Source organism: Lipotes vexillifer, unplaced genomic scaffold (assembly GCF_000442215.2).
Source record: "Lipotes vexillifer unplaced genomic scaffold, Lipotes_vexillifer_v1.1 scaffold164, whole genome shotgun sequence".
In the NCBI taxonomy this organism is placed as follows: Eukaryota; Metazoa; Chordata; class Mammalia; order Artiodactyla; family Lipotidae; genus Lipotes; species Lipotes vexillifer.
The window spans coordinates 1,972,351-1,986,416 of record NW_006789313.1 but is presented as its reverse complement, the minus strand read 5'-3'; the positions used below and the strand labels follow the sequence as shown (position 1 = coordinate 1,986,416).

General features: G+C 35.1%; 1 protein-coding gene across 1 annotated transcript in view; it reads right to left on the bottom strand.

Moving 5' to 3' along the window:
- Positions 1 to 14,066, bottom strand: part of DPH6 (diphthamine biosynthesis 6) — a 184,352-nt gene that overhangs the window by 70,718 nt on the left and 99,568 nt on the right. The window contains exons 4-5 of the mRNA XM_007462505.1: positions 6,658 to 6,731; positions 1,937 to 2,055 (exon numbers count right to left, since the gene is read on the bottom strand). Coding sequence (XP_007462567.1) covers positions 1,937 to 2,055; positions 6,658 to 6,731 — 193 coding nt within the window. The remainder of the gene's footprint in view (positions 1 to 1,936; positions 2,056 to 6,657; positions 6,732 to 14,066) is intronic.

Genomic DNA, 14,066 nt, shown 5'->3' with positions numbered 1-14,066 from the left:
TCATGTAATACTCATACAATTAAAAATAAATATTTCTAAAAGGCAGGATTGTTCTTAAATCCAATGTGGAAACACTTCTTTAAATAAGTCTAAAATCCAGAAACCTCTTTAAGCACTAAGCCATTAATGTGAAAATTTCATGAGTTCACTCACGCCTGCAAGACACCAAGGTTGTGTAACACAATTATTCAAAATGTTTTTTTATACGTCCATATAGAATCAACCCTTTTATAAGACCATTCCATAATCTCATGGGCCACAAAACTTTGCTGACCCCCTCTGTGAATGGAAAGGTCCTATTGTCCCATTTTTTGTTTAAAACTTTTTCTGAAAATTTTAAAGTGTGTGTGTGTGTAAGCTTGGAAACCTACATTGCATCATTTATGTTTGTGTCTTTAGAAGGAATGTGCCACTCAACAAATCTTTCTTTAATAGTGTTCTTGAGAATGACTTTCATCTTTGCACACCGATAGGCAATCAATAGAAACTATGTGCTGAAAATGTTCAAATCGGATCTATACTTTTGTCATTGGGATGTCAAGGACAAATTATCTCAGTTTTATATTTTACCCAAAAGTTTAATACAGTTAATCACCATCCCCAACCTTTACAGAGAGGCGCACACACATCCACACACACAAATGAAAAGACAAGCAATATCAGCCACGTACTATAATAAAGGTGGCAGTAAGGTCATATTCTATTGCTCTGTCTTTCTAACGGGGCAAGATCTCGCAGGGTTCTAATACATTCCATTTTCTAGTAGTAAAAGGGACAGAATATGTACTGTCCAGTGAGGTGTCACATGAACTTCATTACACAACTATGCAATCTGAGAAAATCCAAAAGAGAGTGAGCGACAAAGGAAGTGAGAGAGCATATTCTGTATACATTCATATAGAAACTCATATGACAAATATATCCGTAGTGAGAACTTCAATCATAAGAGTTATTGAGCAACATTTTCTCAAAAATGAGAACACAACACCACCTCAATGTTCTTCTTTTTAACAGCTAAGGAGATCAACTGCATGTTCTCTAAATAAGGCTTTCCACTAAAGATAACACCTCAACTTCCACAAGAAGAGAGTAGCTTTGTGTTTACCAGGAAGAAATATTATGGAATCTTCCTTTTAATGCTGTTTAAAATGTGAAATTATCTGTGAAATCTTCCACAGCTTTGGACCTTGTTATTTTAGAGATCAGCAAGGTGAACACTCTCAAATGAGGTACATGTTTTAGGCTTTGAGAACCCTGAGGTTCCAGGGCATTTACTGTAATAGGTTCATGAAATAAATGAATTGGGCTCAAATCCCATGGTTTCTTGAAAATGAATGTAATTATAAAAATTCAAAGCAACAAATTAAATGTGTTCGTATGTAATATCCATTTTTGAATCAGATTACCACCTGCCTGTTGTGTTTATGCTAACTGATCAAACGACATTTTCTCAAACATGAATTTCTCATCATCCTCAACAAAAACCCACTATGCGGCTTATTTCTGATACCACAAACAAAGACAATCCTTCTATTTCAGCATTATTCAAAGTATGTTAAAAAAAATACAAGGAAAATATCATGTGTTGTACCAAATACAGATTTTAAAAAGCTTCAAAAAAAATCAAACTATATTTTCTGTTTCCTATGAATATGAATTCCATATCTTATAAAAAGAACTTAAATTGAAGGACCACAATATAATACCAGTTTTAGAGGTAGTTATATACTAAAAAAAGAAAAGAGGCTCACTATTAATCACTTTGGTTAATAATCAAAAGCCCATCTTAAAACTTCCCCTTACTCAATTTCTTCAGCTTGTGACTCCACATTTTTATATTCTAAGTCATTCTTCCTTTTTACTTGTGATTGCTTATTAGTGAACTCAGATTATCTGTGTGGTAACAGACAGCTCCCTTGGAATTCTGGTTACATACCTAGAGCTGCTACTTTGATGATGATTGCTTGAACGTTAGATGATATCATCTCTCGGAGCAAATCTTCCTGGTTTCTTTGCCAAAGGTAAGCTAAAGGCTGGAGATTAAGCCTTTTACACCTACAACATAATTTTTAAAAAATCAGATGATATCTTAATGTTCTATACTTGGATCCATAGCAATTACTTTGATTTTAAACATACTGTTTCTCTCAAGGATTTTAGCATATAAAATACTTTTAAAAACACGTTTTGCATAATGAAGTTTATATATACAACATAAATATATTTAATTTCCATGGGCTCTGCATAAACACATAAAAATGAAATCTCCAGGCAGATTAGAAATATTAATTTTAGTAAGACTCTAAGTTTAGAAATCTATGCAAAAAAGCTTCCAAATGCTAATGGATGTTTATTCTTGTTTTAGAACTTTCTTGGGTATCAAAATTGTGAAGCACAGGCAAATACATTTATCCTAATAAAATAATTATATATTGATTACATTTATAATACCTATGGTTATATGAATTATTCTTATCTAATAACTCTGAAATTTTTTTTAGAGAATTTGACTCTGAGAGGGGGAGGGATAAATTAGAAGTATAGGAGCTAACAGATAAAAATTACTATACATAAAATAGATAAACAAGGGTTTACTGTATAGCACAGGGAACTATATTCAATATCTTGTAATAACCTATAATGGAAAAGAATCTGAAAAAAATATATACCTGAATCACTTTGCTGTACACCTGAAACTAACATAATATTGTAAATAAACTATACTTCAATAAAAAAAGAGAAGGTAAAATAAAGATATGTTAATACAAACAAAAAGAATTAAGAAAAAGCATAATCATAATGACAGCAAAAAAAAAAAAAGAATTCGACTGAGTGAAAAGAAAATAGTAAGAACAAAAAGTACATTCATTGAATACCTAGTATGCTGCAGGTATTGTACTACATATTTTACATTATGTTACTGTAGAAAGAATGCAGATTTTGGATTCCAGACAAATCTGAGTTTGAAACCTCCTTCTACACTCACTAGCTGCATGATTTTGACAAGTCAGAGCTAAGCTCCAGGACTTTAGTTTCCCAGTTCATACATACGGACAAAAATATTTCCTGCCAAAGTTCTTGAGAAGATTAAAATATTAGAAAGTGAAGTCATTCATTATTCCTCTTTTCTTCACATTCCACATCCAATCTACCACAATGCAGAATATGACCACTCCTCACCAATACCACTGCTAACATGCTGGTCTGAGCCACCAGTATCTCTCCTAACTTCTTCCCATTTCCATTCTTGCCCTTTTAAAATCAGTTTTCAATATAGCAGCCAGTGTGACCCTTTTAAAACATAAACGGATCATGGGATTTCTCTGCTCAGAACTCTCCCCATTACTCCTAGTAAATTAGACCTACATGGATCTCACCCTGGTTGGCTCTCATACCTCATCTCCCACTACTCTCCTCTCACTCCAACCTGCCACCCCTGGCCTGCTCACTCTTGCCTAACACACTTGCCATGTTCCCTACCTTCCTCACTTGCTTTATGCCTTTGCTTAAATGTCACTTTCTCAGGGAGGACCCACTGATTAAAATTAATGTAGATAAATTGATTAATCGATTAAAAGTAATGTAGATAAAAAATGTAGTACAATACCTGGATAAAATAGGTCTTCAGTAAATGGTAGTCAGAGCCAAATGCCTTGCTCAAGTCACAGAGTAAGTGGCTGAGATCAGATTTCAAATTAAAAAACATATCTCTAAACCCCATCATCCCTAGTGTCAGTGGCTGACTACTCCAGCACACACTGAACTCATTCTCAGATAATCGCAGTACCTATTAAATGTACCACACGTTTAGTCATTTACTCATATATGGTCTTAGAATATCACTCTTTTTTTCATGCACATATACCCTGACCTTCAAAGAAATCAAAATCTTCCTGAATGTAGAGACTTTTATCAGTATATAATTTACCTTTGTAAAATGTCCTGAGCATCTAAAGCAATGTGGAGGCAGTTAATAAATACAAAAATAATAAAACTGTAACTTTCCATGTAACACAAGCATTACAGTTTTTGCTGTCCTATCACCAATCTTTAATGCCTACTAATCAAACTTCTCTCCACCTTTTTCAGCTAAAAGGGTTTTTTTGTTTGTTTTGAAAAAAATTTTATTCCTTCCAGGCCTTATTAAAAAATTCTTGATTGTTTCTTCGGTATCCCTTATCTTTTGGCTGTTTTTAGACTTAAGTCATACTTCTTTACCTACTTAAATTCTTTAACAGTTTAAAATATCATGGCTGGGGCTTCCCTGGTGGCGCAGTGGTTGAGAGTCCGCCTGCCGATGCAGGGGACACGGGTTCGTGCCCCAGTACGGGAAGATCCCACATGCCGTGGAGCAGTTAGGCCCGTGAGCCGTGGCCGCTGAGCCTGCGCGTCTGGAGCCTGTGCTCCGCAAGGGGAGAGACCACAACAGTGAGAGGCGCGCGTACCGCAAAAAAAAAAAAAAAAAATCATGGCTGAAATAAGCTTCCTCTGCAAATCACTGTTGTATTTGAGCTTGTGACATCTATTAAGTGCTTCATACTTCGAAAATATAATGATGCAACACTAACTACAAATTGAAGATCAGCTAATTCAAAACTGAGTTTGTAGACCAACAGACTCCCAACAACACTGCTTTACAATTTTCAAGGATTATTACAGATGTGCTTTATGGTATAAAATCTGGGCATCTTAAACCATGTGTTGAAGTGTACCTGAGACTGCATTTTGAGAAATAGCTTGCCTCTACCTATGAGTAATCAATGGGCCCTTCTCCCATTTAGATATTGCTATAAGGCAGCTTCACCTCAGGAGCACATTTTCATTCAGCTCCTTAAAGCTTTCATAAATAGATGTCAGCCCTATCTGCAGCTTGGCTACCCAGTGAACCATGTAGGTTTGAACTTATTCAAAAACAAAGATTTTTAAACAAAATAATTCTCAGAGAACATGACTTAAAACTTGATGAGAATAATATTACTTTTAACATATGGCTAAGGGATATGCAATCCATCTCCATCTATAAATTAGCTGTTCTCAAATGTAGGCAGAAAGAATGTAAGGAAAACTTTTTCCAAATACACGTTTGACCTTCTCCCCCACTTCCACCTCCACTCTCCATTCTCCAGAGATTCTGATAGTCCCCCAAATATGAGATCATCATACTTTTGTTTATTTATTCTTTGCCCTGCTTTCCCTTCACTTACTTTTAAAATTCTATATATTTAACTGCCTTAAATTCATTGTGGAATTAGAGAGAAAATAAATAAAATAAAAAATAAAACAAGTTTTCAAGTCTATTAATATGCAAGTTTTTAATGAGATAGTCAATATGAATGTTTCTTTGTCAAGAACATGAAACTATTACATAAATACAGCCCTTATCTTATTTTCATTTACCCTTTTAAATGGCAAAATCATTTATTTCTACGTCGAATTGTGCTCAAGATTAATAGTGAAGTCCTTATTTTCTGTTTGGCTAATATAATGACATGTAAATCTCTACACAATATTTTATTTATCCAAATAACTTAAAAATGAAAATTAAATTCATTTGTGGGTGTTTTGCCAAGCCAACGTTTAATAATCATTATTATTTTTTAAAGATGTTGGGGGTAGGAGTTTATTAATTAATTAATTAATTTTTGCTGTGTTGGGTCTTCGTTTCTGTGCGAGGGCTTTCTCTAGTTGTGGCAAGCGGGGGCCACTCTTCATCACGGTGTGCGGGCCTCTCACTATCGTGGCCTCTCTTGTTGCGGCACACAGGCTCCAGATGCGCAGGCTCAGTAGTTGTGGCTCATGGGCCTAGCTGCTCCGCAGCATGTGGGATCCTCCCAGACCAGGGCTCGAACCTGTGTCCCCTGCATTAGCAGGCAGAGTCTCAAACACTGCGCCACCAGGGGAGCCCTAATAATCATTGTTTTCATCTGACCTTATGTTTTTTGAGTAGATCAAAGGAGTTGACTATTTTGGTACCTGTACAGACAATGTTTTACTAGTACTACATTGCTTGGGAGGTGGAGGAGATGGGAGGAGCAACAATCTAAAAATTCCTTTAAAGTTGAATGGCTTTTTATAGAAGTATTTCAATCTCATGAATATTTTTAGTCAAGAACTGAATTCTAAGGACCAAAGAAGAGATTTCTTAATACATTAAAAAATATATATTACTGCACTTTTATTAAAAATGATGATATTAAAAGGGTGTACTAATTCAAATAAGGAAAAATTGAAAATAATACTTTGACTTCAAAAATATCTTTGTTTCAATTTTTTATTATAAATAATTTATTTTTCCTTATGGTAAGTAAGTAAGTTTTCTCATGTGTTGATATAAGGATAGAAAAAAAGTGAAAGTGCAACTTTTGTTACTTAGGGCAATACATTAAGTTTCATGGGGCATGTAGAATACCGTATCTATTTATTATTTGGATACAATTACCTACTTATTTATTATTAGGGTATAGTTGTTTTACAATGTTGTATTAGTTTCTACTGTACAGCAAAATGGAGTTCCCTGGGCTATACAGCAGGTTCTCATTATTTATCTATTTTATACATATTAGTGTATATATGTCAATCCCATATTGATTTTTTATTTATTCACATTCTTAAAATACATAAACTTTAAAAATATAGGACAAATTAACGTTTTCTTACACATTTTCTACTCGAACATGCTGATAGTCAGAGAGTATAGCACCTACTGATATTCCCTCTACTTCTTCTTTTTCCTGAAAATAAAGAAAAAAAATATGATTAAAAAATAAATAACATGTGGCTCTGTATCATGTTCTAAAAATTATAAATGAACCGTGTTTCATTTAGAAGACCACCTTGAAACAGAATAACTTACTGGAAATGCAATCCACATTCAGAGAAAAAGAAAGTATATTAAAAAAATATATATTTAAGTAACCCTCTCAGCTCTGGGGGGAAATAATTATTCTTTTTACCTAAAATCCAAATAACTGGAGACCATTTTCCATGCAGAAGATAAAGGCAGCACTTCCAAAATGTTTTCTCACTTGATATATTTTTAAAGATTCACTGATGTTTGAGAGAAATTTCCAAGAAATTTCTATTTAAGGACAATGTATTGCCAGGTTGAGTAAGTTTTTTTAAAAAAATTAAGCAATGATATAAGTAGATAAAGGAATACAATGATTTTCATCCATATCTTAAAGTGATTGACATAGGAGCATCCAGGAAGCAGAGATGATAGAGGCATTGCCTGTATAACAGTACAGAATAGTGGATAAAGAAATCTAGGATGAGAAGGAAGCAATGAATTATTATCAGTAGAGCTGAGAACATCTAGCAGTATATCCAGCAGAGTCCCCCAGGGATGAGGACTAGTCTATGCAACATAGCCATTAATGACATGGAGGAGAATGTAAATTCAAATATGATCAAGTTTACAGATGATACAAAGCTAGGATGGATTAAAAAGAAAAGAAAATCAATCAAGTACCTGGATGGATATGGACAACTTGGGGATTTGAAAGGACAGGTCTAAGATGAGATTTAATGTAAAGAAGTATAAAATAATACCCTTAAGGAAGAATCACACACAACACAGGTATAAACTAGGGAAATGTTATCTAGAAAACAGATATGAAGAAAGTGACTGGGGGGTGATTACTAATAACAAACTGAATAGAAATTCTCTGAATAGGCATAAAAGAAAAGTCATCGTAGCCTATGGAGTACAGAAGAAAACTACTTCAGAGAGATGACTTCATTATTAACACTGGTCTTTCCAAACTTGGAAACCTACAAAAAAGAACAATAGTGTTTCACATAAAAATAAATGTAATACTTGGAGACATTCTAAAATAACCCCAAATGTCCTAAAATGATGCCATAATAAATAAACAAAAATGCACAACAGGAATCTCTCATGTCTTTGAAGATAAAGCCAATTTAAAATTTCCCCTCTAAAATGATAGAGAAACATCTTCCCAAACCTCCCCAAAATAAAATGATTCTTTCTATTAGATAAGGATTCCAGGAAAAGAGCTATTTCCTTTGCTTTCCTATTTCAGCAACTTTGTGAGAACATTTGCTTGTAACCTTCCTAGCCATTTTCTTTTCATAAAAGTCATTGTATTACTAGAAAAAAGCATGGCATAGTGATCCTCATTAAATGCAAATATGGCATAGGATCATACAGTAGTGAATAATGTTATCAAAAATAAAAATTTTAGTTATATTCTTTTACCATATATTGTTTAACTGCCAAAAGAAAATATAAGGTACTGAATAGTATGTGTGTGTGTGTGTGTGTGTGTGTGTGTGTGTGTGTTTCTCTATAGATCATGAAAACAAACACAAGTCATTGGTGTTTTTCTTTCTAAACTAAGTCAAGCCACTGTTAAAATAATAATTGGCATTTACTCTCCACTTAAAATGTGTTAATGTTCTATAATTCTCATTTAATGTTCACTACAACCCTAAAATAATTATTTAATTCTTCTTAGTCTACATACATTGTGAATATTGAGTAATATAATACAGATAAGTAACAGTGACTAGCATCTAGTGAGCACTCAGTAAATATTTTCTTCTGTCATTAGCATAATCTTTGTTATCAATAATACTACTTTTATAACTACTTCTGTTACTACTTCTACTATTACTACTACTGACCACCACCACCACTACAACCAGATAAAGGTCTAACGTGACAAACAAAGCCCTTCATTCCTGGGCTTTAATCTCTTGCTCATTATCACTTTTTAACTAGCTTACTAGCCCATGATAGTGAATTTTATGTGTCAACTTGACTAGGCTAAGGGGTACCCATTGCTGGTAAAACATTATTTCTCTGAGGAAGTTTCTGGAAGAGATTACGATTTGAATTCATAGACTGGGTAAAAAAGATTGCCCTAACCAATGCAGGTGAGCATCATCCAACCTGTTGAGGACCTAAATAGAAAAAAAAGGTAGAGGAGGGGCACATTTACTCTCTGCTTGAGCTGGGACATCCATTTTCTTCTGTCCTCAGACAACAGTGTTCCTGGTTCTTGGGCCTTTGGACTCAGAGTGGAATTTACAACACTGGCCCCCTTATTCTCAGGCTTTTGGGTTTAGACTGGAACTATATACTACCAGCTTTTTAGGTGTCCAGCCTGCAAATGGAGAGCGTGGGACTTCTTAGCTTCCATAATCAGATAAATTAATCCCTCAAAATAAATCTCTTTCTATATATCTTTATATATCCTATTGGTCCTGTTTCTCTGGAGAACCCTGACTAATACATAACCCTTGACAACCAACTCTACAGTCCAGTCACAAATGTTTCCAACCTAGTGAGCCCTGAATAATCCAAGGATAAGTAAGACTTCTGTTGAATCCTTAATCATTCAGAACATACTACTAATTTTGAAGTGAGACCTATAAAAGATAAAAATCTATCACACAGTCAATCTACTCTGCAGAAAATACAAAGCTTAGCTCAGGTCCCACCTGAGCTACCAGACTACCAGAATAGAAGGTGGTATACCGAGGCAGCATAAAGACATAGCCAAATAAATCACCCTGTGACATAACTGAAATAAAAATAAATGTGCTGCAGGGACTTCCTTGGTGGTCCAGTGGGTAAGACTCCACACTCCCAAGCAGGGGGCCCAGGTCCAATCCTTAGTTAGGGAACTAGATCCCACAGGCATGCCACAGTGAAGATACCGCGTGCCACAACTAAGACCCTGTGCAGCCAAAACAAATAAATAAAGATTTTAAAACAAACAAATAAACGTGCTGCAGAAAACAGTTAATATAGAATCTGAGACCCAGAAATTTGACCAGATTCGAACCAACTTCCCATGATCAATCCCATGTGCACTAAGCAACCTTAGGTTGCCTCGTTACTGTCAAACCCAGAAAGATTAAGCTAATCCATAAAAACAAGCATTCTCACCCACTTAACAAAAATGGTCTACATTATAAATCAACAAATTGGCATTCAAGCCTATACATTAGTCTTAAATGAATTTGGTCTGTATTCGTCTATACTAAAGAGACTGATAACTTCTTGGTACATTGTCAAAATCAAGTCTCTAGTCTGGAGAGCTATACCACAGTACTCACCAAAGTAATATTCCCAAGCTTAACCAGCCATGTAACCTCTTCTAACAATAATGCTAATTGTCATGTCATCATTCTTTAATTGTTCACCTAATATTAAAACATGTAACCAAAAATGTTTTATATGTCCATACTATGTACCAGTTTAATAAATAAGATTAGCTCTACTGTTGGGAGATTAAGGCACCAAAACTAAGTAATAAAAAAAGTTATATGAAAGCAAAAAGTTGGGGAAGGTTTCACAGAAGAAGTAGACTTCAGGGCCTACTCATCAAGGATATGTTTGATTTTGTTGAGAAAGGAAAGAAAGGTAGTAGGGAACAATTCAGACAGAGTGAAGAATATGAACCAAGGCAACAAAATAAAGTGTTTGGCATATTAGGAGGTGGTCAGCAGTGTGGGGTAGCTGGAGCTGAAAGCACACATCAAGAAGTGGAAGGAAAAAAGGATGGAAAAGCAAATTGGGATCAGATTGGTCAGAAATGTGGCTTGCATCCTGAAGGTAACAGAGAACCCTTCCCTGTAGAAAATTTTTTCTGACCAACTCCTGCGGTACAATTCACATACAATAAACTGCATCTATTTAAAGTGCACAATTCAATGAGTTTTGACAAACCCACACATCAGTGAAACTGCCACCACAATCAAGATTACTGATTACTCCCAAAAGATACCTTGTGACTCTTTGCAGCCCAACCCTTCCCCTTTACTCCTGGCTTTATACAATTACTGATCTGTTTTATGTCAGTATACATTAGTTTACATTTTCTGTAATGTTATATAAATAGCATCCTACAATACGTATTCTTTGTTTCTAGCTTCTTTCACTCAGTGTGATTTTGAGGTTCATCCATATTGTATGTGTACCCATAGTTCATTCCTTCGATTCCATTCTAATCCATTGTATGGATATGCCACGTTTGTTTATCCATTCACTTGTTGATGGATATTTGAGTTTAAGGTTCTTATGAATAAATCTATGAATGTTACTTTATGGCTTTGTGTTAATATACGTTTTCACTTTTCTTGAGTCACTAAAGAATTTAACAAGTGAGATATGATATTTATAAATAAAAAGATAAACGTGGCGACAGTGTGAAGGATTGACTAGAGAGTAGAGAAATAGAAGAAGGAGCCTAATCTGAAAGAACTGAGGAATGGAGATAAAAGGACAAACTCCAAAAATGATTTAGAGACAAAATTAGTAGGACTTGTGAACAGTGACAAGAAGCACACATGAAGCATGGGGCCAATGACTGTAATTTAAGTGACTATTAACTGAGATAGGAAATACATGTCTTAAAAGAAAATACTGAGTTTATTTAGCAACGTACGTGTTGTGTTCAATTTGTTTGCTAGGTATTCAAAGTAGATAAGACCATTAGGTATATTGAGTACAGTCATCCCTCCATATCCATGGGTTCTGCATACATGGATTCAACCAACAGTGGATCAAAAATATTTTTTTAAAAATTTTCTAGAAAGTTTCAAAAAGCAAAACTTGAATTTGTCGCACACTGGCAACTATTTATAGAGCATTTACATTGTATTAGGTATTATAAGTAATCTAGAAAGGATTTAAAGTATGGTAGAATGTGCATAGGTTATACGCAAGTACTGTGCCATTTTATATAAGAGACTTGGGCATCCGCAGATTTTGGTATCCACAATGGGGTCCTGGAACCAATCCTCTGTGGATACCAAGGGATGACTATACTCTGGTGCTCAAGAGAGTATAGAGAAAGATGGCGGTGCTGTCAGCATGTAGGAGAACTTGAAGCCACAGGAGCAAACAAGAACCTCAAGAAGCAGGACATAGAGTGAGAAGAGGGTGAGAAGAGGGCTCAATGTATGACCCTGAGGGTGCAGTGACTTGTAAGAAAAGAAGGAGAAGGAAAATTCAGTGAAGACGCTTAGAAAGAGTGGCCAGGATAATAAGAGACACCACCGGGATAGAGTAACAGTGTGTGCACAGAACTTTGTTAAAATTTCTTAGCAATCCTTATGATGTTTATCTACCTTGGAGCAGGGTTGAGGGTAGTAACGAATATAAATGATTAATGACATTATGTGCTGCTGTTTCTGGTACTCAGTGATGCTACTGTTGATTTTATTATTTCCTGAGTTGAACTTACACATCCATCGATAGTGATAATGGCCTCAGCTAAACAGTTTCCACTTGTGTCTGGGAGTCCCTGTGGCTTAGTAATGTGCCAGACTATTTAGGGCTCAGGCCCTTGTCTCTAACTTCTCTATTACTGACATTACTGATTTTTATTTTTATTTTTGTCTTCTTTGTTCTTAACTACTTTATGACAGGAATATAATTTAATACGTGTTCAACTCTCCAAATTCTCTGAATTGTGTTGAATTTAGCAATAGATACTCATTAATTGATTAACCATATTTATTTTACTGAGGGTCTGAAATTTATTCTTTGAAGAATTTGGCAATAATATGTGTCAAGTGTTGTGTTCTTGCTTTCATTAAACATCGACAACTTTCCCCTCAGTGGTCATAACCAATTTCCTAATTGTAAAATATTGTAAAATACAGTGGTTCTGTTGAACTTTCTACAGAATTTGGTACTATGTATACAAGAAAGAACACAAGCATGGTTGGCAGACAGGCCTTAAAGGCTGGTTATTCTACTTACCAGCTATGACAACCTGAATAGGTTAATGTCTGTGTTCTCACATATTAAATCAGGTTAATAATATTTTGGGTTGTTGTAAGGAATAACTGAGATAATATATACAAAGCCCCTAGCACAAATTTTGGTATATAATAGGAACTTGGTAATATTGTTACTTTATCTTACTTTTTCATCAAAATTCTGTTTCTGTGCACACACCATTGTTGTGTCTCATTATCACGGCCACTCTTTCTCAACATCTTTACTGAATTTTCCTTCTCTTCCCCTCTCTTCTTACAAGTCACTGAACCCTCAGGGTCATATACTGAGCCCTCTTCTCACTCTGTCCTGCTTCTTGAGGTTCTTGTTTGCTCCTGTGGCTTCAAGTTCTCCTACATGCTGACAGCACCCCCATCTTTCTCTATTCTCTCTTGAGCATCAGAGTACAGTTGTCCCTTGGTATCCACAGGGATTGGTTCCAGGATCCCACTGTGGATGCCAGAATCCAAGGATGCTCAAGCCTTTTACATAAAATGGTGTAGTATTTGCACATAACATATGCACATTCTCTCACATACTTTAAATCTTCTCTAGATTACTGAAAATACCTAATACAATGTAAATGCTATGTAATAGTTGTAAATACAATGATCAGATTAGCTAAGCAGACATCACAAGTTTATTTGTTGCTCAGATCACTCTTTTTTCCCAATTCTGTCAATGTGAAACACACCTGCAAGACAGCTGGGGAGCTAGTCCAGGCAGCTACTGACCTACCTCACCAATTGTAACAATAGAGAGTTCACTTGCAAAAACAGACACATACTCATAAACTGGTACAAAACACAACTTCATCATTACTATTTCTACACCTACTTGTGTGCAAAAGGGCAGTTATACCAAGGATTTATTCAGAAAGAGCAAATATATCAATATATCAACACTCTATTTAAGAATCCAAGGTCTGAATACAGATGGTCAACCATGCTTCTCAGAATACATTTTAACTTCTGGAGACCAGAAATAGACCAAATTGTATAATGCTTACTTCTGAATAGTAATTCATTTCTCCTATTTCATTTCCAACTTTATACTTCCTCAAATATTTTTACAACACGTGTACTACTTTTCAATTAGGGGGAAAGTTACTAAAATCCACATATGCATGCACATACTCATCTCTTATCCTATGTGCTGGTAAGCTAGCAGACAAAATTATTCATGTATTTATTATACGGTAATTTTTAAAGGCCTATTGTGACAGGTCCTATACTAGGAAGGATGAAACACATTTGAAAACAGCACAGTTGCTAACCTTAAGAAGTTAAAATCTAGTGGTGAGGGA